This window comes from Aethalodelphis obliquidens, unplaced genomic scaffold (genome assembly GCF_003676395.1).
Source record: "Aethalodelphis obliquidens isolate GAN/ISIS:26980383/991018 unplaced genomic scaffold, ASM367639v1 scaffold65, whole genome shotgun sequence".
Classification (NCBI taxonomy): Eukaryota; Metazoa; Chordata; class Mammalia; order Artiodactyla; family Delphinidae; genus Aethalodelphis; species Aethalodelphis obliquidens.
The window spans coordinates 9,926,956-9,948,881 of NW_020838009.1; the positions used below are offsets into that span (position 1 = coordinate 9,926,956).

The 21,926-nt window shown below is 52.3% G+C and overlaps 1 protein-coding gene across 1 annotated transcript; it reads left to right on the forward strand.

The window, feature by feature from the left end:
• The first annotated feature begins 4,237 nt into the window (after positions 1-4,237).
• Positions 4,238-21,408, forward strand: IDH2 (isocitrate dehydrogenase (NADP(+)) 2). The gene is made up of 11 exons (XM_027089176.1): positions 4,238-4,472; positions 13,464-13,555; positions 14,535-14,700; positions 16,338-16,498; positions 16,583-16,726; positions 17,687-17,823; positions 18,011-18,162; positions 19,668-19,780; positions 19,954-20,051; positions 20,145-20,237; positions 20,716-21,408. The coding sequence occupies exons 1-11, from the start codon at positions 4,358-4,360 to the stop codon at positions 20,801-20,803; spliced, it is 1,359 nt and encodes a 452-aa protein (XP_026944977.1). The 5' UTR covers positions 4,238-4,357; the 3' UTR covers positions 20,804-21,408.
• Positions 21,409-21,926: the final 518 nt, after the last annotated feature.

Consider the following 21,926-nt stretch of genomic DNA (forward strand, 5'->3'; position numbering starts at 1 on the left):
TTCCCTGGTGGTGCACTGGTTAAGAATCTGCCTGCCAATGCAGGGGACACGATTCGAGCCCTGGCCCAGGAAAAACCCACATGGCGCAGAGCAACTAAATCCATGCACCACAACTACTAGGCTGCACTCTAGAGCCTGCGAGCCACAACTACTGAGCCCACGTGCCACAACTACTGAAGCCCACGCACCTAGAGCCCATGCTCCACAACAAGAGAAGCCACCGCAATGAGAAGCCCGCGCACCGCAACGAAGAGTAGTCCCCGCTCGCCGCAACTAGAGAAAGCCAGCGCACAGCAACGAAGACCCAACGCAGCCAAAAATAAATAAATAAAATAAATAAATTTATTAAAAAAAAATCAGAGTAGTAGTTTGTGTTCTTTTATTGGGGGGGTCTGTTTACCTTTCGTGATGATTCAAGTGTAAATGAATGCTATACCCCCCCTTTATCCCCACCCCCAGTGCAGGCTTGAGAGGGTGAATTTGTACTTGGCCTTCAAGGATGAGCTGGGTCTGGCAATGCGGAGTGGAAAGAACCCACTTGATGGAAGGAAGGGACAGTGCAACTGCTCAGAGTCAAGGACTACTCAGGGGAATGGCTAAATTTAGGGTTCTTGTGGAGAGGGAATAGTAACTGTGGGGGGTAGGTGAAGGCCATGAAATGTTATAAGCTATTCAGATTTTATTGTATCAGGCAGTGGAGAGCTACTTCACTATCTGAGCTGTGGAGTGACTGCTCAGGGCTGTGCTTAGGGTGACAGCGCTGGAAGTGGCGGGGAGGGCTGATAGGAGGGGGAGGGAGCACAGACTGACTACTGGCAGGGAAATCAGTTTAGAGATGACCATAAATAGCTCTGCTATCAACGCCTCCCCCTCAACCTTCCTCCCTCCCATCTTCTGATTTCTAATAATGGCATCACCATTCTCCCAGCCCCAGGGATGGAAGTCTGAGTCACTGTGACTCCTCCCCCGTCCAGCTAGCTGCAGTTCCTGCATACGCCATCTCTACACTGCCTCTGCACTCTTGCACCTTCTTGAGGGTCCTGCCAGGACCCTGTGTCAAGTCTCTCCGGTTCAAGAACCCTGGCCTCCCTTCCCCAGGCCTGATTCTCCACTGTCTGACATCCCCTCACTGCTGTGCCAGATGTTACCAGATGTTACTCCCTGCCTACAAACATAGCACGAAACTAATGTCCTGGTGTGTCCACCTGGGTGAAGTGCAAGGCCCTCACTCTACTCGTGTCTGCATGGTCAGCCTCCTTCCACGTCGTAAAGATCCGTGAGAACACACTTGATGGATGTTCCTGCCCTGAGCTCATCAGGGTCTCCCCCATCAGAGGTGATTTTCTCTTTGCCAGATGCCTAATGTGTCATCTACACTCCTCCTGGGACACTTTCCCCTTGTGCCTGGTTTGTGGTGATTTGTGGTTCCCAGAGGGTAGAGACTGAGTGATATGCATTTCTGTGCCTCCACGGGGAACTTGCACATGACCTAGACTCAATAACTAATTGAGGTTTGATTTAAAATATGTAAGGGGACTTCCCTGGCAGGCCAGTGGTCAAGACTCTGTGCTTCCAATGCAGGGGGCGTGGGTTCAATCCCTGGTCAGGGAACAAAGATCCGACATTCTGTGTGTGGCCAAAAATTATAAATAAATAAATAAATAAAATCTGTAAGGGTGAGAGTTTCCAAATCTGCTGACCCAAAGGAGGATATAAGCACCTTTCCTTTAAATATCACCTTTCTCTGAGGTGGCTTACAGGGCCAGCAGTTATCACCACAAAAAATTCCAAAGAAGTACAATAAATAGGGGCTCTGGGTCCTATTTTTTCTCCTTAAAAGAATGATGGACTACTAGCCAGGTATACGAGTATGAACTAGAGCTCTGCTACTTCCTAGCTGTGTGACTTTGAGCAAGTGTCCTAACCTCTCTGAGCCAATGGAGCTGACATCAGCTGCCTCACCAAATAGATACTGCATGAGGAAGGCTGGCATGGAGCTGGAGCCCTGGGACGTGGGCTGTGAGAGCAGTTTAATCGGAAGATTTTGCCTTGACTGTCCTGGGCTGCTGCTGTGCTGTCAAAGGACCCATGTGCTCCCACCCTGATCCCTCTGCAGGTGAAGGCCAGACTCTGGAACACACTGAGGCTCTAGTATTGCCTCTTGCCAGGCCTCTGACACCTTGGTCCACCATACAGAGAAACAAATGAGCCCCTGGTGGGGGGAGAGCAATTTCTTTATGACCATTTCAGAAATGGCAGTATAGGTAGTTGTCATACATAACAGAATCTGATTGTTTGGGCCAAAAGGAGCCTGGGGGAGCAGTCATCCTCCCAGTTTATAGGTATAGACACTGAGGCCCTGGTGCCTGATAACACTAGGATGGCATGAAAGCCAAATACCAGAGGCTTCCATGGTCTCTGCTGTGTTTTGTTTTTTTTTTAATGTTTTGTCTTATTTTGTTTTTTGGCTGTGTTGGGTCTTCGTTGCCACGTGCAGGTTTTCTCTAGTTGCAGCAAGCGGGGACTACTCTTCGTTGCAGTGTGCGGGCTTCTCATTGTGGTGGCTTCTCTTGTTGTGGAGCATGGGCTCTAGGTGCACGAGCTTCAGTAGTTGTGGCGTATGGGCTCAGTAGGTGTGGCTTGAAGACTCTAGAGCACAGGCTTAGTAGTTGTGACACACGGGCTTAGTTGCTCCATAGCATGTGGGATCTTCCCAGACTAGGGATCGAACCCGCATCCCCTGCATTGGCAGGCGGATTCTTAACCACTGCGCCACCAGGGAAGTCCCTCTGCTTGTGTTTTGAGTAAGAGAATTGGAACAGAATGAAAGGGATAATGGGTCACTCTAGGACATGCTGGCTCAAGGTTAGGCCTTTGAATGAGGTCTCAGACTTTGGGGGTGGCCCCAGAACAGCCTCCCCTTAGGTCCAGTCTACTAGATCTCTGGGCCAAAGTAGTAGCTTTGCCTGGCTGAGACAGGGAGAAGGAAGCTTTGAAGTCACTAATTCAAGGTCACTTTCCTGGCCCAGCTCCATCTGGCAATGTTGACTCTGAGGCAATGAAGGGGAGAGCTGGGAACACAGGGCAGAAAGAGGTGGCTAGCATTCGACCGGGTTGGTGTAGCTGGGAAAGTGGGGGCTGGGGTCAGATTTTTCTAAATAAAACCCAGCCCCAACTGGTGTCTCATTTCAAGAAGATGAGTGAAGAGAGAGCGAGAGACTTTGGTTGTTTATGGCAGAACCAATCAGTATTGTCTTTTGTATGAAAGCAGGCAAAAAATGGAACCGTTTGCCTGAGTACTGTCTGACAAGCATCGTTGGTTGTCGTTGAGCACAGGGTGTGTCCCAAGTCTTTAACATAACGTTATTTCACCCAAGTCTCCTGGCAGCCCTGTTGCTGTTATAGTTCCCATCTCGGAAAGGAGGAAACAGACTCTGGCTATGCTTAATGACTTCGAGGACTAGCAGCTTGACCTTCTGGTGAGAAGCTGAGGGATTTCAACTCTTTTTTTTTTTTTTTTTTGCGGTACGCGGGCCTCTCACTGTCGTGGCCTCTCGCGTGGCGGAGCACAGGCTCCAGACGCGCAGGCTCAGCGGCCACGGCTCACGGGCCTAGCCGCTCCGCGGCATGTGGGATCTTCCCGGACCGGGGCATGAACCCGTGTCCCCTGCATCGGCAGGCGGACTCTCAACCACTGCGCCACCAGGGAAGCTCGGGATTTCAACTCTTGACTCGCGTCAGTCTACCTAACGCGTGGAGGGGATAGGAGGATCTGAGAGCGAATTTGAGGAGACCCGAGGTGACCACGGTCTTAGTTCAAGAACACGGAACGCGCACTGGTTAAATGCGCCTTGGAGTTTCAGCCCAGCTAACGCGAAGGACGCAGGAGTTTGTTCAGATTTGCCTTTTGGGGCTTAAGCTGATGTGTCAGCAACTGATACTCTGGTTTAAATAGGGCATCCTGGAGAGAGGGTTTTTCCTCGCTAACGGCTCCCCTAATCCTCCAGTTCCCACCCCCAGCTCCCGGGTCCCGGTGGGTCTCACCCCTCTCTCACCTCAGTAGCGCTGAGCTTTCCGCGGTGCCCAGAGACGCGCGCGCCGGGCGCGAGGGCGGGGTCCGGGCTGGTGCAGGGCCCAAGGAGGAGTCCGGCCCCTGCCGGCCCCGCCTCCTCCCGGCGAGGCCCAATAGGGTGGCGGGCCCCGGCAGTCCCGCCCCGGCGCTGACCGCTCAGCCCGCGCTTAGCAGGCCTAGGTAGCCCGCCGCCAGGCAGCTGGGAGCAGTGGCCGGCGCTAGGATTTCGCCTACCCCGGTTCGTTCGCTCGCTCGCCAGCCAGTACGACCCCTCACCCGCTCGGGATGGCTGGTTACCTGCGGGTTGTACGCTTGCTCTGTAGAGCCTCCGGTTCCGGGCCGGCCTGGGCGCCGGCAGCCTTAACAGCCCCCAACTTGCAAGAGCAGCCGCGGCGCCACTGTGAGTGCCACGAGGAGGGTCCGGGCGGGGTGCGCGCCTGGCACCGCGACGCGGCGTCCTTCCGGGCGGGGACCAGCGAGCGCGACCCAGGACGCTCGCGAGCCGGGGACGGCGGGGTAGGGCACACAAAGAGCCGGCGGACGGGGACGTGCTCCCCTGCCCCACCTTCCAGGCCGTGCCAGTCGCGGGGGGCGGGGGGAGGACTTGAAGGAAGGTGGCAACTGGTGGCCCGGGCGATGCCGGCCCTGCTGCCCTGCGCCCCCAGATTTTCCTGCAGGGGGTGCGGGGGGTATCCCGGGCTCGGAGCGTATTCTGCCCGTCCTGCGACCCTGGAGGGAGACGAAGCAACCGAGTGGGTACTGGAGCGCCTGGCCCGCTCCACGCGAGTGAGGTAGGGTCCCGGCGCGGTCCGTGCTCAGACAAAGGAGGGGAAGGAGGAGGTATCCACTTCCCCTGCCTTCTCACCCGGGCGCGCAGTGATCCCTCCTCGCTGTCAGGCCCTCGTCAGCTATTTTTGGAGCCTTTTACGCGAGAGTTGGAGGAGTCTCCTTTTTATTTTCGCTTTGGACGCCCCCATTCTCCTTGTCGACCCACTTGAAGCTCCATCCTGGGGCCTCTCCTTGGCTTGACCTGTCTCTTCTCGCCAGCCCGCTCCTGAGCTGCTCCTTGGCCCTGCCGCGCTCACCCGACTGGGGAGACCCGGCAGCCGCGCCAAAATGTCACTTTCCCGAATTGTTCGTCACAGCTTCTGTGATACCCTTAGTTTCCTGCTTAGGAGAGAAGACAATAGTCTTAATAAGCAGGGCATAATAAGCAAGAGTTAGCCTGAACTTCCACTACCAAGGCAGGCTGCCAGGTCTGGCATTGGTCGGCCCCCTGGCTCTCCATCGCCAGCTACAAGAGACAGGGAACGATGTAGGTCCCTTAGCTCTGTCGAATGCCTGTTGCCACGGAAACCCCTATCCTGACCTGGCCAGCAGCTCCCTGGAGTGAGGAGGAGGGGATGGGGCCCAGGCAAGCTGGTCTTACTGCTAGAGTAGGTAATCTTTAACCTAGTGTGGGAGCAGCTGACCAGAGCTGAGAAGAGCCCCAGCACCCCACCTCCCCTTTCAAGGAGAAAGGGGCATTTCTGTTTTTCTACTCATGAGATTTATCTCTAAGGAGTCGGCCCTGCAACTCAAGGTTCTAAGTGTCCCCAGGTCCCAAAAAAGTTTCCCATGTGGCACCACGTTCAGCAAAAGATGGTGGAAGTTAGATACATTTTCCAATTCTCCCCTTTTTTTTTTCTGCACTGATGGTAAAAAAAGAAACAAAAAACCCCACACAAACAAGAAAAGCCCCTTTGAGGCCTGAATTTTGATAACACATGAAAAGAGCAGTCAGTTTCAGGTCCTTCCAGAAGCCCCCAAGTGGGGTTGGTTATTAACGAGGAGAACTTGGTTGGACATGAGACTGTACAATTGTGACCTCTGCTAGCTTGTTACTTGGCAACACTGCTGGAGACAGAATACTTGGCATTCCCCTTGATGACAAGGAAAGAATATGCTTTGGCTAAAATACTTTTGTGTTTTTGCTGCCAGGTAATTCCCACATGTGTCTCCTTCTAGTTTTGCAACTCATAGGCCTCCAGCGACTGCTGGTGGTGGTTCTGATTAAGTTAGTTTGGGGAAGTGAGGGACACTGCTCAGTGGGAGAATTATCTATCCTTCCTTGGCTCAACTCCTAGTCTGGGAACTTCTTCATTTCCTCACCCTGTCCCTTAACTTTTCAGATCTTGGTGATTCGCCTGCACTCTTAGATTCCAGAGGAAATTATTTAATGATTGTTCAGTTTTGCAGACCCACCAGTAGGGTTGTGTGTTCTCCACTGAGCCTTGTTTCATCCACATCAGATAAGACCACAGCTATCCCATCAGAGCTATTTTTGGGTAGTTGTGTTTAGGCCCAGTAGGTTTTGACGAAAAGCCTCTAGAAAGGCTTGGGGCCTGCCTCCAGATCCTTTGTGTGAGGCTGAGGCCTCTTTCACTGATTCCAGGATGGGGTGCTGGACACTGCTGTCTGATTACTGGAAGCCAGCCTCTGTGGCCTGCCCTGGAGTTTACACTTCTGTAAACCATGTTTAAAATGCCAGCGGATTGCAAATATTAACACATGATAAACTGTGAGCTACTCCTGGTGCAGTTTTGTGGTGAGGACTCACTGGCCTCTGTGTGGTAATGCATCCCAGGATGGGGGAGGGGAAGGAGTACTTTTCATCCAAACAGGAGGTTATGGCAGAGCAGTCCTTAGCACAGATTGAATTGACCATAACTTGACATTCATTCATGGATTCAACAAATATTGTGCTTCTACTATGTGCCAAGCACTGTGCCAGGGACACTCTGGGGACAGAGTTGGGAATAAGAGACAAAAACTTCTGCCCTATGGAACTTAAATTCTAATGTGGGGACGGACAGTAGACAAGAACTAAGGAGAACAAATAAGCAAGGAAGGTGTGGGTGAAAGTTTGGGTCGGGCTGCCAGAAAAGACCCCACTGAATGCAGTACTGAGGGAGTGAGGGAAGCAGGCCATTTAGTGTTCAGGGGAAGAGAGGACTGCAGGTGCCAAGGTCACGATGCAGGAGGGCACCTTTGCTTGTTGGAGAAGCAGAAAGTAAGGCTGGCTCAGAGTGCAGAAGGCGAGTGATGGGACATGAGGTCAGACAGTGGAGGTCATGGGGGGCTTGTAGGCCGTTTTTGAGGATTTTGGCCTTCTCTGAGTGAAAGAGGCGGCCTTGCAGGGTTTTGAGAGGAGTGTTGTGACCTGATTTACATTTTAACAGGAGCATTCTGGCTTCAGGGACCTGGTAGGAGGCCTTAGTCAGAAGGCTCTGGCAAGAGAGCATGGTGGCTTTGACCGTGGTGGCGGTACTGGGGTGGGTGGATTCTGGATGAATTTTGACGGAAGAGCCAGTAGAGTTTTTTTGGTGGTTTTGATGTGGGTGTGAGAGAAAGGGAGGAGTGAAGGATGACACCAAAGAAAATACTAGAGTCTCTTCCAGAACTGCTGCCCTGCCTTCTTGAGCCCTCTGGAATTGGGGGCTTCCCCCTACATTCTTCTGGGCCATGCTGGCTGAGCAGCCTCTCTTCTGCTGACAGCAGCATGGGTAGGAATGTGATGAAAGCAGTTCAGTTAAGTAGACTGGGAGGTGGAGGGGTGGCTGTCTTGGGAGGAACCTCTAGCCTGGAGGCTAGGTCTACTTACTTGAGCAGCAAGTAGATACTGAAACCGGGATGGTTTTGTTGTTTTTGTTTTTTAATGTTTATATATTTGGTGGTGTCGGGTCTTAATTGTGGCAGGCGGGCTCCTTAGTTGCGGTTCCAGGGCTCCTTAGTTGCGGCATGCAGGCTCCTTAGTTGTGGCATGCAAACTCTTAGTCACAGCATGCATGTGGGATCTAGTTCCCTGACTAGGGATCAAACCTGGGCCCCCTGCATTGGGAGCGTGGAGTCTTATCCACTGCATCACCAGGGAAGTCCCTGGGGATGGGTTTTGAAATCCTTACTTGGTGTTCGGTGCTAGGAGTTGGCCTAATGGGCCTCTTGTGACTGATGTAATTCCATCCCACACCCTGGCCAAGAGGACAGTGTTTGTGCAGCCTGTCATCTGAAGAGATCATGGCGGCTGTCCCTAGTAGGCCTTCAGGGAGGCCCAGCCACTGTTCTTTGAATTTCAGGTAACCTGTCACCTCTTGTCTCCCAGAGAGGGGCAGACGGTGTGGATGTCTCCACCATAGTGGCTGAACAACAGACATGGTCTCAAACCCAATGCCTTGGGGCACTCTGGAGGGCACGTGGCAGGCCTGGAATGGAGGGAGAGGCTGTCCTCATACCAGCCCATCCTTCATCCTTGCCAGGAGTGAGCGTGGGCTCAGTGGGACGAAGCGACTCATTCTTCAAGAGGGACTGGATTTTTATGTAAAATCTTCTCGGTGTTTTTTTTTCTTTTGGTGGGGCGACTGGTTTAAATTAAACATTAAAGACTTTTTTAATTTCTTATTTTTTATTGTGGTAAAAAATGCATAACAAAAATTTCCATCTTAATCATTTTTATGTGTGCGGTTCAGCAGTGTAAAATACATTCACATTGTTGTTCAACGATCTCCGCAGCTTTTTCATCTTGCAGAACTGAAACTCTGTACCCATTAAACAACTACCCTTCATCCTCTCCCCCCCAGCCCCTGGAAACCACCATTCTTCTTTCTGTTTCTATAATTTTGACCACTCTAGGTACCTCATATAAGTGGAATCAGACAGTATTTGGTTTTTTGTGACTGGTTTGTTTCACTTAGCAGAATTCCCTCACGGTTCTTCCATGTTGTAGAGTGTCAGCATTCCTTCCTTTTTAAGGCTGAATAAGATCCCATTGTCTGTATATAGCACATTAAAAAAAATATTCAAGTTAAAATCTATTGACCTTCTGAGTAAGGTGTAGGAATTGTGAAAAGCTTAGGTGATATAGTTATTAAATCCTTACATATTTAATACTGTTTCTAATTTATCATGAGTTATTTCCCAAAAATGTTAATCACAGCTGGATTGAAAAAGTATTTGGGTAATACATAAAGTGTCCATAGGAGCAAGCACCCTAAGTTTTTATCATATGCTGATAGAGAATTGTTTTAGGTGTTAGAGCTTATGAGGTCCACAGTTTGACTGAATGGGTTAAATAAGCCTCTGTTGCTGTTTAACTGCATTGTAATTACCAAAAGTAATAATGCATATAATTAAAAATAACAGAGAAGCTTTTTTAATTAAAAGATCTTCTGCTCCAAAAAACAAACAAACAAACAAAGTATTTGGGAAAGGTGGTGATGTTGTTTATATAAGTATACCACATTATAAGTCTACTGGTGATCCAAAGAGAATTTGTCTTTGTGGAGTTTGAAGCAAAAGAACAAGCGGCAAAAGCTATTGAGGTAGGTCCAGATCCATCACTAAAACATGGAAGCACTTCCTTTTTTAGTTTCAAAGCAAGTACATCCATGTTGAAGTGGTGGGCAGCCCAGTTTTGGAAAAAAAACTTGGAATCATGAACATAGTTTAACTTTTTGGAGGAAAGTTTTTCTTAAACTTCCTGGGTTAGTTCCCAGAGTCCTATTCTCCTCTTGAAGGTTCATATCACATTTTGTTTATCCATTCATCTGTTGGTGGACACTTGGGTTGCTTCCACCTCTTGGCTATTGTGAATAATTGTTATGAACATGGGTATACAAATATACATATATATATATATATATTTTTTTTTTGCGATACGCGGGCCTCTCACTGTTGTGGCCTCTCCCTTTGCGGAGCACAGGCTCCGGACGCGCAGGCTCAGCGGCCATGGCTCACGGGCCCAGCCGCCCCGCGGCATGTGGGATCTTCCTGAATCGGGGCACGAACCCATGTCCCCTGCATCGGCAGGCAGACTCTCAACCACTGCGCTACCAGGGAAGCCCTATTTTTTAATTTTTTTGAGGAACCATCACACTGTTTTCCATAGTGGCTGCACCATTTTACATTCTCACCAGCAATGCACAAGGGTTCCAGTTTCTTTACATCCTCACCAACATTTGTTACTTTATGTGTTTTGGTCTTTCGTTTTTTGGGGTTTTTTGATAGTAGCTATCCTAATGCGTGTGAAGTGGTATCTCATTGCAGTTTTGATTTGCATTTGCCTAATGATTAGTGACATTGAACATCTTTTTATGAGTGTATTGACCATTTTTGGAGAAATATCTATTCAAGTCCTTTGCCCGTTTATTAATCAGGTTATTTGTTTTGTTGTTATTAAAATTGCCTGATTTTTAAGCCTTGGTCACCAATCAACATTAAAGAAAACCCCTACGACCTGGGCCAAACAAAATGAGCCTCTGCTGCTATGACTCACATCACTGCCCCCAGTCCTCAGCTCCTCTGGGAAGTTGCTTTGAGGGAGGCTGCACACCTGACTTTGATAACAGCGCTGCTTGCTCTCTCCATTACTGATAGGTTTTCCCTTCCATACTCACTCTTTGAGGACAGGCATTGTTGTGTTTAGGTGTTTCAGGAAGGGGTGCTTACCCTTAGCACCTGGTTGTAAATAAGTGGGCCCTGTGGTCTTGAGGGTTTGACACCTGCATACACAGCTGGGAAGGCTGCCTGCTGTGATCTTGATATTGAGCTCCCCCATCGAGGAGTGTGGTGTCCAAAGACACCAGCTGCTGTGCCTGAAGCCCAAAGCTTGAGCAGAGCCCAGGCTGAGGCTGAACCCTTTAGGACTGGCCCCAAATGGGTCTCTACTTAGGGAACTTGATTACCGTAGGCTCGGTACATTAAAAAAAAAAAAAATTGATTGGCTCTCATCACATTAACTCATAGAAGATGCTCCTAAAAACTAAGCTAGCTCGCAACAGCCCAACAGACTTTCTGCAGGTCCTAAAGCCCTTTCCACTCAAGCTTTAGACCAGAAATGCTGAAGGAATTTAGTAGCTTGGGTCCAAAGTCCCCACTGCATCTTGGGAGGAGCTGAAGCGGTGTCAGCCGTGTCCACCATGTTTTCTGGGGAATGAAATATTTTGAGTCTGTGTTTGCTTTCTGCTTCTCTACATATGGCCCACAAGGGCATCCAGAGGCTGCACTTGAGCCAGGGCCCTGGGACACAGGTGAGGCCTATCCTGACCCTGACACAAGCCATGCTTCCTGGGTCTCATTTTTCTTCCCTTTTAGATTAAGAAAAAAAAAAATCTGTTTGCACATCTCTGGAAAGTGAGTTATTCTGCTGCACATAATTCACCTTTTTCTTAGCGGGTTGGGATGCCATCATGAGTCATGGCAGTGGTGTGTTTCGTAGGACAGTGATGTGTTTGGGGTCTTTTGGGCTTTGGTCCCTTTTGTTTTCATGAGCCTAGGTAGCCATGCTTCTTCATTTTTCTAGGCCTGCTTTTCACAGGCTTCTGTCCCTTGCTGTCAGCCTAGCAGATGTCACTTGGGGTTTTCATCCTGTCCCCTCTTCTGATTTGCTGTGTCTAATCTTTGGTGAGTTGAAAGACCCATAGCTACATCTGTAAGGATTGTGTATAACATAAGACTAAACGGGCCCTAAGTAAGGGCTGAGCAGGGCCCCTTTGGAGACAGGGCCCTGCTTTCATCTGGGGTTCAGCAGAAGGTGACACTTCCTGGGGTGACTGAGGCAGGGTTGTAGGTTTCACATAGATCTTGTTGCCGTGCTCTTCAGCTGCTGTTTCTTCCAAGGCTGTGGCCAGAGGCACGTGCTGGTGCTTGGGTGCCCCTGCTGCAGGTTAAGGGTCAATAAGCCTCACCCACGGCAGCCTGCACTGATAAATTGGATGGGCCATTTTCTTTCTTTTTTGGGGGGCTGTGCCCCACGGCATGTGGGATCTTAGTTCCCCGACCAGGGATCGAACATGTGCCCCCTGCATTGGAAGCACGGAGTCATAACCACTGGACCTCCAGGGAAGTCCCGTGGACGATTTTCTTGAGTTTTGTTTGGAATTCGCTTCCCAGACTGTTGGTTTTTCTCATGAGTCAGACTTTCCTTGAAGAGCCTCCACCAGCTCCTGTTTCCTCCTCCACCATCTCCCTGGGCCTGGATCAGTCACTCGTCCAGTCCTTTGATGCATCTGTGGCAGGACTGGCGGACCTGAGCCTGCGTGGATCAGGGCTTCTGCATTCCATTCCCAGGTGCCCATCAAGGAAGGTGTGGATCTTCCTGGATCTGCTGTTTTCAAGCTGTGTGAGCTCTGGCAGTGAGCTGACAACCTCTCTGAGCCTTAATTTCCTCACATTTAAAGTGGAGATAATGATACAGTAAGTCCCTTACATATGAATGAGTTCCGTTCAGAGAGCGCGTTCCTAAGTCCGACTTTTCGTAAGTCCAACAAAGTTAGCCTAGGTACGCAACTAACAAAATCGGCTCTATAGTACTGTAATGTAATAGTTTATAATACTTTTCACACAAATAATACATAAAAAACAAACAAACACACAAAAAATAAAACATTTTTAATCTTGCAGTGCAGTACAGTACCTTGGAAAGTACTGTAGTACAGTACAACAGCTGGCATCCAGGGGCTGGCATCGAGTGAACAGGCAAGAAGTTACTGACTGGAGGAGGGAGAGGAGGTGGGAGGTGGTAGAGCTGAAGGATCGGCAGCAATAGGAGACAGAGGGCAAGCGGCAGTTTCACTCATTCACATCCTGGGCTTGAAATAAAGATACTGTACTACTGCACTCTATACAGTACTGTACAGTAAAGTACACAAAAGCACACCCACTTGTAGAGGATGCGAGCATGTGACAATGTACACCAGACACATGAGCTAACTTACATGATTGGACATGCGAACGCACGTTCGCATCTTTGAAAGTTCACAACTTGAAGGTTCGTATGTAGGGGACTTACTGTACTCCCCTTGGGAGTGGTTCAGAGGATTAAATGTGAAGGGTGTGGTACACCCTCAGGCCCATGGGAGGTGATCTGTACAGTTTCCCTGCTCACTTCATGTTAGTCAGGCTCTCAGGTTGCAAGCAACAGTTAGAGGAAGTTTTTGGAAGGACACGGGGTAGCTCAAGGAATTGCAGGGATTGGACAGGAGGGGATTCCAGGCTACCCTGGGGAACTGGGTGGCAGCAGCCGAAGGCAACCTCTGCCCGGCTTGCTGCTTGACAAGGTGACCCCAGCTGGCTCTCATTCTCTGTGTTGGTCTCCTCTGCTGTCAGGTTCCAGGAGAAAGGATCTGACTGGCCAGGCTGGCATCTGGCTAGTCCCAGCTGGCCAGACTCAGCGGGGGATCCAGCTCCCCCGGGCGGTCCCGGAGCTGCTCCTGCAGGAGGGGGAGTGAATGCTGGGCAGCTGGGCCCTGGCTGACACTCCTCCCTCCATGGTGAAGGGTGGGTCTGGCCAGAGAGGAGAGGGGCTACCCCACCAGCCTCCCCAGGGGTGTGATGTACTATGTGTGTCTGGTCCTAGATGCCGACAAGAGGATCAAGGTGGCGAAGCCAGTGGTGGAGATGGACGGCGATGAGATGACCCGTATTATCTGGCAGTTCATCAAGGAGAAGGTAGTTCCCTCCCGAAGTGGGCGGCCTTCCACATGGCCGGCCGGGCTCAGTGTTCAGTCCCCACTTCGGGTCCCCAGGGTTCACCCGTCACCCTGGTGGGCAGGAGCAGTCCTGATTTTCCCCTTCCGTCCACCCTTCTGTCATGTCCAGACCACTCATGGCTCTTATGACGTCAGGCAGGGGACTGTCCTCAGCCATCTGTGTCACGTGCTCGTGCCAAAGCCAGCATGTTTTCAAAAATGTGTGCAGATTCAAGCCTGACCCTGTATCATGTCGTTTTTTTGTTTTTTTCATTTGTTTTGTCTTTTTCAAACTCGTGTTTCAGCATGAATTGACTATCCTTCGGGAATTTCTTCTTTTCCTTTTTTTAATTTATTTTTTATTGGAGTATAGTTGAATATACATTCCTATGTGCACCCTTGAGGGAGTGAGAGAAGAACAGGGCCGGAGTGTGGGGGGACCACATCATTAACCTTTCCTTAGCGGTTCAAGGATGTCATCGCGAGTTGTGGCGTGGGGTCTGTTGGAGGACAGTGATACGTTTGAGCCACCATGGCAGACGGTTCCCAGGGTGGCTGCTTGGCTTCTCCAAAGTCGCTGTGGGCTGGGTCTGCCTGGGAGAGCACCTTGTCCATGTGCCTGTCCCCAAGAAGAAGGTTGAGAATCACCACTTCTGAATGGGGAAGAAGAGGGAACCCGCTGTATAGAGAACCCTAGATGCACTTGGAGTTGGGGTTTGGCTGAACTGATGGGCCACCGCAGGGGGTGTGTGGTCCACGCTAGGGGATGAGCCCTCCGAGGGGCTGCAGCCTGGTCTGCCGGCCTCTCTCCAGAGCCCCGGCCTCTTGCCAGCTTTGGCGAGCCCACCACTGGCCTTTCCTCTTCCCTGCCCTGACGGGGTGTCCCCTGCCACCGTCCCCACATGCCCCTGAGTCACAGTCATCTGGGCTGATGCCAGGCCCCGGCCATCTGTCTCTAGCTCATCCTGCCCCATGTGGACGTCCAGCTCAAGTATTTTGACCTGGGGCTCCCAAACCGTGACCAGACCAATGATCAGGTCACCATCGACTCCGCGCTGGCCACCCAGAAGTACAGCGTGGCTGTCAAGTGTGCCACCATCACCCCTGACGAGGCCCGTGTGGAAGGTGCGAGGGGCGCGGGGGCGGGCGGCTGGGACAGTGCGGGCTGGGACGTGACCCTGGTCTCCCTGCGAATGCCCAGCACTCAGCGGAGCCTCCAAGGTTCCTGTGGAGGAGGCTGGGGAGGGGAGGTTGAGGGCTGGCCTAGGTTCCACAGTTGGGGGTGGCAAAGCTGGGGCCAGGGTCTGTGTCCCCTGCTCCCAGGCTGGTGGTGTTTCTGCTGTGCCGTGTGGCTCTGGCCAGTGTGGGTGTCACTGGTCACAGAGCTGATGCTGACACTGTCACAGTGAGGACAGCCTCTTTGGGCAGCCTGCCCCCCTGGCCTCCTGGACTGCTTTGCAGGCAGGTTTACAGAGAGACTCTGGGGCCCCCTCTGTCCAGGGTAGTGCTGGGTGTCAGGCCTGTGTCCTTCAGAGGCTCGGAACGTCCCTCGTGTCCCGCCACTGTCTTGGCACTGCAGGTCTGCCCTTTGCCTCTGTGGCCGTGGAGCGGTCTCAGGTGCCCCACCGGGCTTGGACAGGCCGCTGGTCCTCGGTTCTGGGGGCTGCTCTTGAGGGTTCCATGAAATGGCACCAGCGTGTGGGTAAAGGATCCGGGTTTGGGAAATTCAAGAAAGGGTGGTTTCAGAACTTGGCAGAGTTCTGTCTCCCCACTTCCTGCAGTATGAGGGGCCTTAAGGAAACCTTCAAGACATCTCCAAACTCTGCAGGCCTCCTCCTGTCAGGCAGGTTGTTCCTGACCTCAGGGTATGGAATCATTTTAGTGCTAAGCTCTTTCAGCTGGTTTTCTTTGATTTCTCCTGAACCCTGGGATTCATACATCCCCACTTTATGGACAAGGAAGTAGAGGGTCACAGTCTTAGTAATTTAGGCTGAACCCAGCGGTGAGTGGCAGTGCTGGGGCTAGAACCAGAGCATCTGGAGTGAGGCCGCACACTGCCAGGTTCATCAGACAGCTATGTCCAAGTGTGATGTGGGAATAATAATAACTGACAGAGGGGACTTCCCTGGTGGTCCAGTGGCTAAGACTCCATGCTCCCAATGCAGGGGGCCCAGGTTCAATCCCTGGTCAGGGAACTAGATCCCACATGCATGCCGCAACTAAAGATCCTCCTGCATGCTGCAACTGAAGATCCTGCATGCGGCAACGAAGATCTCGCGTGCCACAACTAAGACCCGGTGCAGCCAAAAAAAAAAAGTATATATATGTATATGTATATACATATATGTGTGTGTATATATATATATATATATATATATATGTGTGTGTGTGTATATATATATATATGTATATATATAAAATAACTGACAGAGCCCTTACCACGTGCCAGCCACTGTTCTAGGTACTTTACACATGCATGCATTTAATCCTCACGACAACCCAAAAGGCCAGGTGTTTTATCAGCAATTTCATTTTATGGCTTAAGTTCAGCCACTTGCCTAAGGCTGACAGTCAGAGGTGGTGCCACAGCTGGACCCTGAAGACAGGAAATCTGATTCGGGAGCCCACGTGCACACTCTAGACTCTGCTGCTGCTTCCCCGCAGATGATTTTTAGGACCCCCATCTGTGTTCTTGCTTGGGGTTCAAGTTCTGGTTGGAAGGTGGGGGCTGCAGTGGGGCCACTTCATCTTTGTCCTCATAGAGTTCAAGCTGAAGAAGATGTGGAAGAGTCCCAATGGAACCATCCGGAACATCCTCGGGGGGACTGTCTTCCGGGAGCCCATCATCTGCAGAAACATCCCACGCCTCGTCCCTGGCTGGACCAAGCCCATCACCATTGGCAGGCACGCCCACGGCGACCAGGTCGGCCACGGTGGGAGTGGGGCTCCAAGGGCCTGGGTCCCGCATCTGGAGCACTTGGCCTGAGCCACCCTGTCACCTCTGCAGTACAAGGCCACAGACTTTGTGGCTGACCGGGCTGGCACATTCAAGATCGTCTTCACCCCAAAGGATGGCAGCGGAGCTAAGGAGTGGGAGGTGTACAGCTTCCCCGCTGGTGGCGTGGGCATGGGCATGTACAACACGGATGAGGTGAGCAGCGGCTCCCCGGCTCCCTCCCCCCACGCCTGTCTCTCCATCTCCAGCCACGTCGGGTTGGTGGTTCTGACTATTCCTGCATCGGTGGCCTGAAGGTCTGAGGCCTGAGAGCAAATGCATCTTAGGTGTGTCCGAGGGCCCTGCGGTGGGCCCGGTGTGGAGGGCTGTCCCACTCCTGCCCAGCCAGGTGCTTGTGCTCCCCACCATTCCTAGACTCCCTCTCGGGTGCGTCCTTGGGGGCACATTGGTGGTCAGCTCTTGGCTTACAGCAAACTGGGTAAGCACTTCTTCCCCTCCCTACCCCCACCTCTTGGCTTTCCTTTCCTCTGTGGTTGGGCTCACTCTCAGGCTGTGAAGAAATGGCCACCAGTAGCTCCAGGCTTATCGCTGCCAGCCTGGCTACCCTATCAGAAAAGAGCCCCGCCTTTTTTTTTTTTTTTTTTTGCTGCACTGTGGCATTCAGGATCTTAGTTCCCGGACCAGGGATTGAACCCATGCCCCCTGCAGTGGAAGTGTGGAGTCTTAACCACTGGACCACCAGGGAGGTCCCGGAAAAGAGCCTTTTTGCTCATGATTCCAGCAAAAGTACAGGCCTGGGTCACATGGCCATCTCTGAGCCAATCATGGAGGCCCAGGGGAGGAAGGGCTCTGATTGGATAAGCCCAGGACACACTATCAAGTCTAGAGACGGGCAGGTGGGCTGAGGGCATTAGCCCCACCCCAGCCATATGGTCTAAGAAGTGGGGAGGGTGGTAGCTTTCCAAAGCAGTTGGGGCTACTTCGTCCCAGAAATTGGGAGGGGGATGCTGGGCCAGTAGAAACAATAGATGCTCACTCCAGGGAGGCTGGGTTAACCCCGGCTGCCTGCGAGGGTCCTGTGGAGGGAAGGGATGCCGTTCCCAGGGCCTGGGCCCGCCCTGGGGGACCACACCAGGGACCTCTCTCTCCCTGCAGTCCATCTCGGGTTTTGCGCACAGCTGCTTCCAGTATGCCATCCAGAAGAAGTGGCCACTCTACATGAGCACCAAGAACACCATTCTGAAAGCCTATGACGGGCGCTTCAAGGACATCTTCCAGGAGATCTTTGAGAAGTAATGGCCCCTCCCTTTAATACTTCTCAGGGACGCCATGGCCCTTCTTCCCTGTCCCCTCAGCCGCCCTTACCCACCCAGGGAGATGGCTGTCCCAGTGCACCTGTCTCAGCTCTGAGGCTCAGGGAGGGATCCCCAACCTGTCAGCCTCCCGCTCTCTCCCCACAACAGGCCCTTTTGCTCCCAGGCACTACAAGACCGAGTTCGACAAGAATAAGATCTGGTACGAGCACCGCCTCATTGACGACATGGTGGCTCAGGTCCTCAAGTCTTCGGGCGGCTTTGTGTGGGCCTGCAAGAACTACGACGGAGACGTGCAATCAGACATCCTGGCCCAGGGTACGCTGGCAGCACCTGCTCCCTGCGGGGATGGACTGTTGATTTTCCCTAGCTGGGGGGATTTTCTCCTTCGGGGAGAACACTTCTCTAGCGGAGCAGCAGGACTGGGGCTTGCCTGCTCATTTCAGGGTCTCCTGTGGACAGCAGGGGCCAGGGGCTCCCTGGTGTCTGAGTGAGGAAGGATCCTAAGTTAGCTTTGGACTGGGGTATTACTAGGGCTGCCGTTCCAGAGGAAGGAGGACGTAGGAATTCAGGTGCTAAAGGGCTAGATGTGTTAGCCCTGAGGTTGTTCCTGTCCATGAAAGGGCCAAGTGACTCTGCTTGGCTCCAGGTTTGGACTAGGTTTGGCTCTAGTAGAAAAAGGGGAGTAAGCACAACCGGATGCTCTTTACATTACAGAGAATTTGTTTTGCACAGTAAACCTTTTGGATGTAGGAGAATATTGGGGATGATGCAAACCCCCAGGCCCCAGAGCATCCTGAAACACAAGTTGGGTTGCAGCAGAAAGCCTGCGTGAAGCCGTTAGGGAAGAACAGAAAGAAATAGCCCAATTGTATTGGGAATGAGAGCAGGAAAGAGTGGGAGGAGGCAACATGTATCCATAGCGAGTGGAAGAGAAACCAGGCTCTGTGAGAGGGGGCGAGGTCTAGCTCCTGATAAGGAGAAAAGTGAGGCGCACGCCAGGTTGTGATGAAAAGGCAGAGGGTCTCAGTGCTTTATAAAAACCTTTGACTTTATTTTGAAAAGTTTGGTGTGATCCTCTCACTAGAACAATTCCCATCTAGGATGGGAGCATGAAAAGCCCTAGCAGACAAGAGAAAGGCGTGAAAGGTACCCTTAAGTGTATGAAGATTGGTGAGTGTGAAGGTCCCAGGTGCAAATGGAGAAGGGATTCCCCCTTCCTCTGCCCCAACAGCAAAAATTCTTACACAAATAATTTTCCTCTAGAAGTTGCCCACTTTTTCTTTCTTGGGCATTCAGAATTCTTATTTTGGTGCTGTGGGGGTGCTTTTGAAAACTAGGAGACCTTGGCCACAGAAAAGGTTGACATCTGGATTTGGGAAATCTTGGAAATAAATCACAAAGCTTTAAAGTGGCCTGAAAGAGCAGATAAAGTGATCACTGTGAAACAGCTGGCTGCAGGCTTTATTCTTTCCGCTTGAATGAGCCTCCTGGTCACCAGCCAGGGTGGGTGGGCAGAATTTTGGGGGATCTTATGCCCTGGGGGGACCATAGACTCTGGGGCACCTGGAGGTAGGGGATGCAGAATTATGCTAACAGGCTGATGACAGCCACCTCTGAGTGCCCCTCTGCCCTGTACTGGGCCCTGGAGACCCAGGACAACAGTAGACAAGCCTGAAACAGTCTCTGTTCTCCCAGTTATAGGTGGGGGTGGGTGGAGACACAGCAAGGAAGCAGCTACAACAGCTGGAGGGCAGGTGGGCTCAACCCCAGTGGCCTGAGGAAAGGTGCCGGCACCGAGAGGATGTCTTCCTACTTTCCAGGCTTTGGCTCCCTTGGCCTGATGACGTCCGTGCTGATCTGCCCGGATGGGAAGACCATTGAGGCTGAGGCTGCTCATGGGACGGTCACGCGCCACTATCGGGAGCACCAGAAGGTGAGTGCGAGGACCGTGGCCTCATGACCATCTGCCCCCGGGGCCCGAGCCCACTGGCCCTGAGGGCTGGGAGCACGGGCCTGGTCCTGTCAGTCTAGAGGTGGGCAGCTGTGTCCAGGTGGCCCTCTTGTTGGCTGGTTGGCTCTTCATCCCCCTGTGACCCCTTCCCCCAGGGCCGGCCTACCAGCACCAACCCTATCGCCAGCATCTTTGCCTGGACGCGTGGCCTGGAGCACCGGGGGAAGTTGGACGGAAACCAGGACCTGATAAGGTGAGTGCAGAAGGAGCGCCTGAGCCGGATCTGGGCAGGTTATGGGCCCTGGCTCCACACAGCTGGGGTCTCACTCTGCCCTGTCCCCTGCAGGTTTGCCCAGACCCTGGAGAAGGTGTGCGTCGAGACAGTGGAGAGTGGAGCCATGACCAAGGACCTGGCGGGCTGCATCCATGGCCTCAGCAAGTGGGTGGCCTGGGGTAGAGGGCAGGGCTGGCCTTCTGGGACCTCGGGGTCAGGTGGAAAGAAGCCCAGGGTCCTTCTTAGAGGCCTCCTCCTGAGTTAACTTAGCTGCCGGGGGCAGGACAGGTCCATGGCCCTGGGGGATGGCTCGGGCCAGCCTACGCACACCAGGCGCAGCGAGTGGGTCCCCATCCCTGAGGCTAGCTGCTCAGAATGTTTCCATCCCCTGCTGCACCCATCTCCCAGCTTCTCCCCAGAGAGCTTGTACCTAGTTGCCCACTCACCTGGAAAAGCAAAGACAGGCCTTACTGGGTTCCTGCCGAGTTTGCTGTGGCCTCTTGACCGTTGGCTCCAGGTGCCTCTGGCCTGTAGACCTCCCCGTGACCGCACGAGGGGGCTGCCGTCCGGATGCCTGAGCTCAGGCTCTGCCCTGGGAGGGCCCGGCTGGAGCGGCCCTCACGTGCAGGTGCTCTCTTGGCAGTGTGAAGCTGAACGAGCACTTCCTGAACACCTCGGACTTCCTGGACACCATCAAGAGCAACCTGGACAAAGCTCTGGGCCAGCAGTAGCGGGTGGGAGCGCTGCTGGCTGCCGTGGCGGCCGGGCTGGGGCCGAGCGGGTGGCCACAGGTCCCCCCCAACCCCGACACGCCCCCGCAGCGGAGGGTGAGCTTCACACCCCCTCTTTGGAGGCCTTTCTCGGGGACACTCTTTTTTATAAGCAAGATGTTTTTAAAAGTATCTGTGTGTTTCCCCTCATGGTGACATGAGGCAGGAACGGTGTGTTTTACCTCAGCCAGTGGTATGTTTTGCATACTGTAATTTATATTGCCCTCGGAACACATGGTGCCGTATTTAGCTACTAAAAAGCTCTTCACAAAACAGTCTGCTGTGTTCGTCCCTGAGGGGAAGGAGGCAGCTGGGGCCTAGAGGCAGAAGCCCTCAAAGGGCTGGCGGATTCCCCCGGGGGCTGCCCGGGGTGCCTTGGGTCACAGCAGGCCTCTGTCCAGTCAGGGGGCCACCGGGGGGAGGGGACCAGGCAGAAGGCCTGTGGGTTCCCTGGAATTTCCTAGCACGACCTGGCTTCTGTATCCTCTTTTCCATTTTGAGATTGTCACTTCCGATAGAGTACGGTTATATATATATATTTTTTTTCTTTGATAGTTTTAACTTTCTAAACGTGCCCAGACCTCTTTATTTGCCTGTTTCTCAGTCCTTGAAACAGGTCCCACACAGTGGCCGCCTCAGTTCTCTTCCCCACGGCTGCCTGGGACTCGGGCCTGGGCCTGTGAGTGGGGCCCCCATGTGGTCCAGGCTAGTGAGTCCCAGACTTGGGTTCTTCTTCACCATTCTGTGGCAAAACTTGGAAAAGTAAGTTTACGAAGTTGCTATAAAGCTAAACAGATCCAACTTAAAGGGCTATCCTTTATTCGGGGATTATGTTCTACTTTTGGTGTTAAAATGTCCTAGGGAAGAGTTGTGTCTTTTTTTTGGCCACATGGCTTGCTGAGTCTCAGTTCCCTGACCAGGATCTGCAGTGAAAGCGCAGAGTCCTAACCATTGGACAGCCAGGGAATTCCCGAGTTGTGTCATCTTGACTTGAGAAAATAAATACTTGGCAACCCAAAGTCCATTTCCCACATTTGGGTGGGCTCTCATGTATTCTGAAACCCAATAGCTGGGAGCCTTGGTA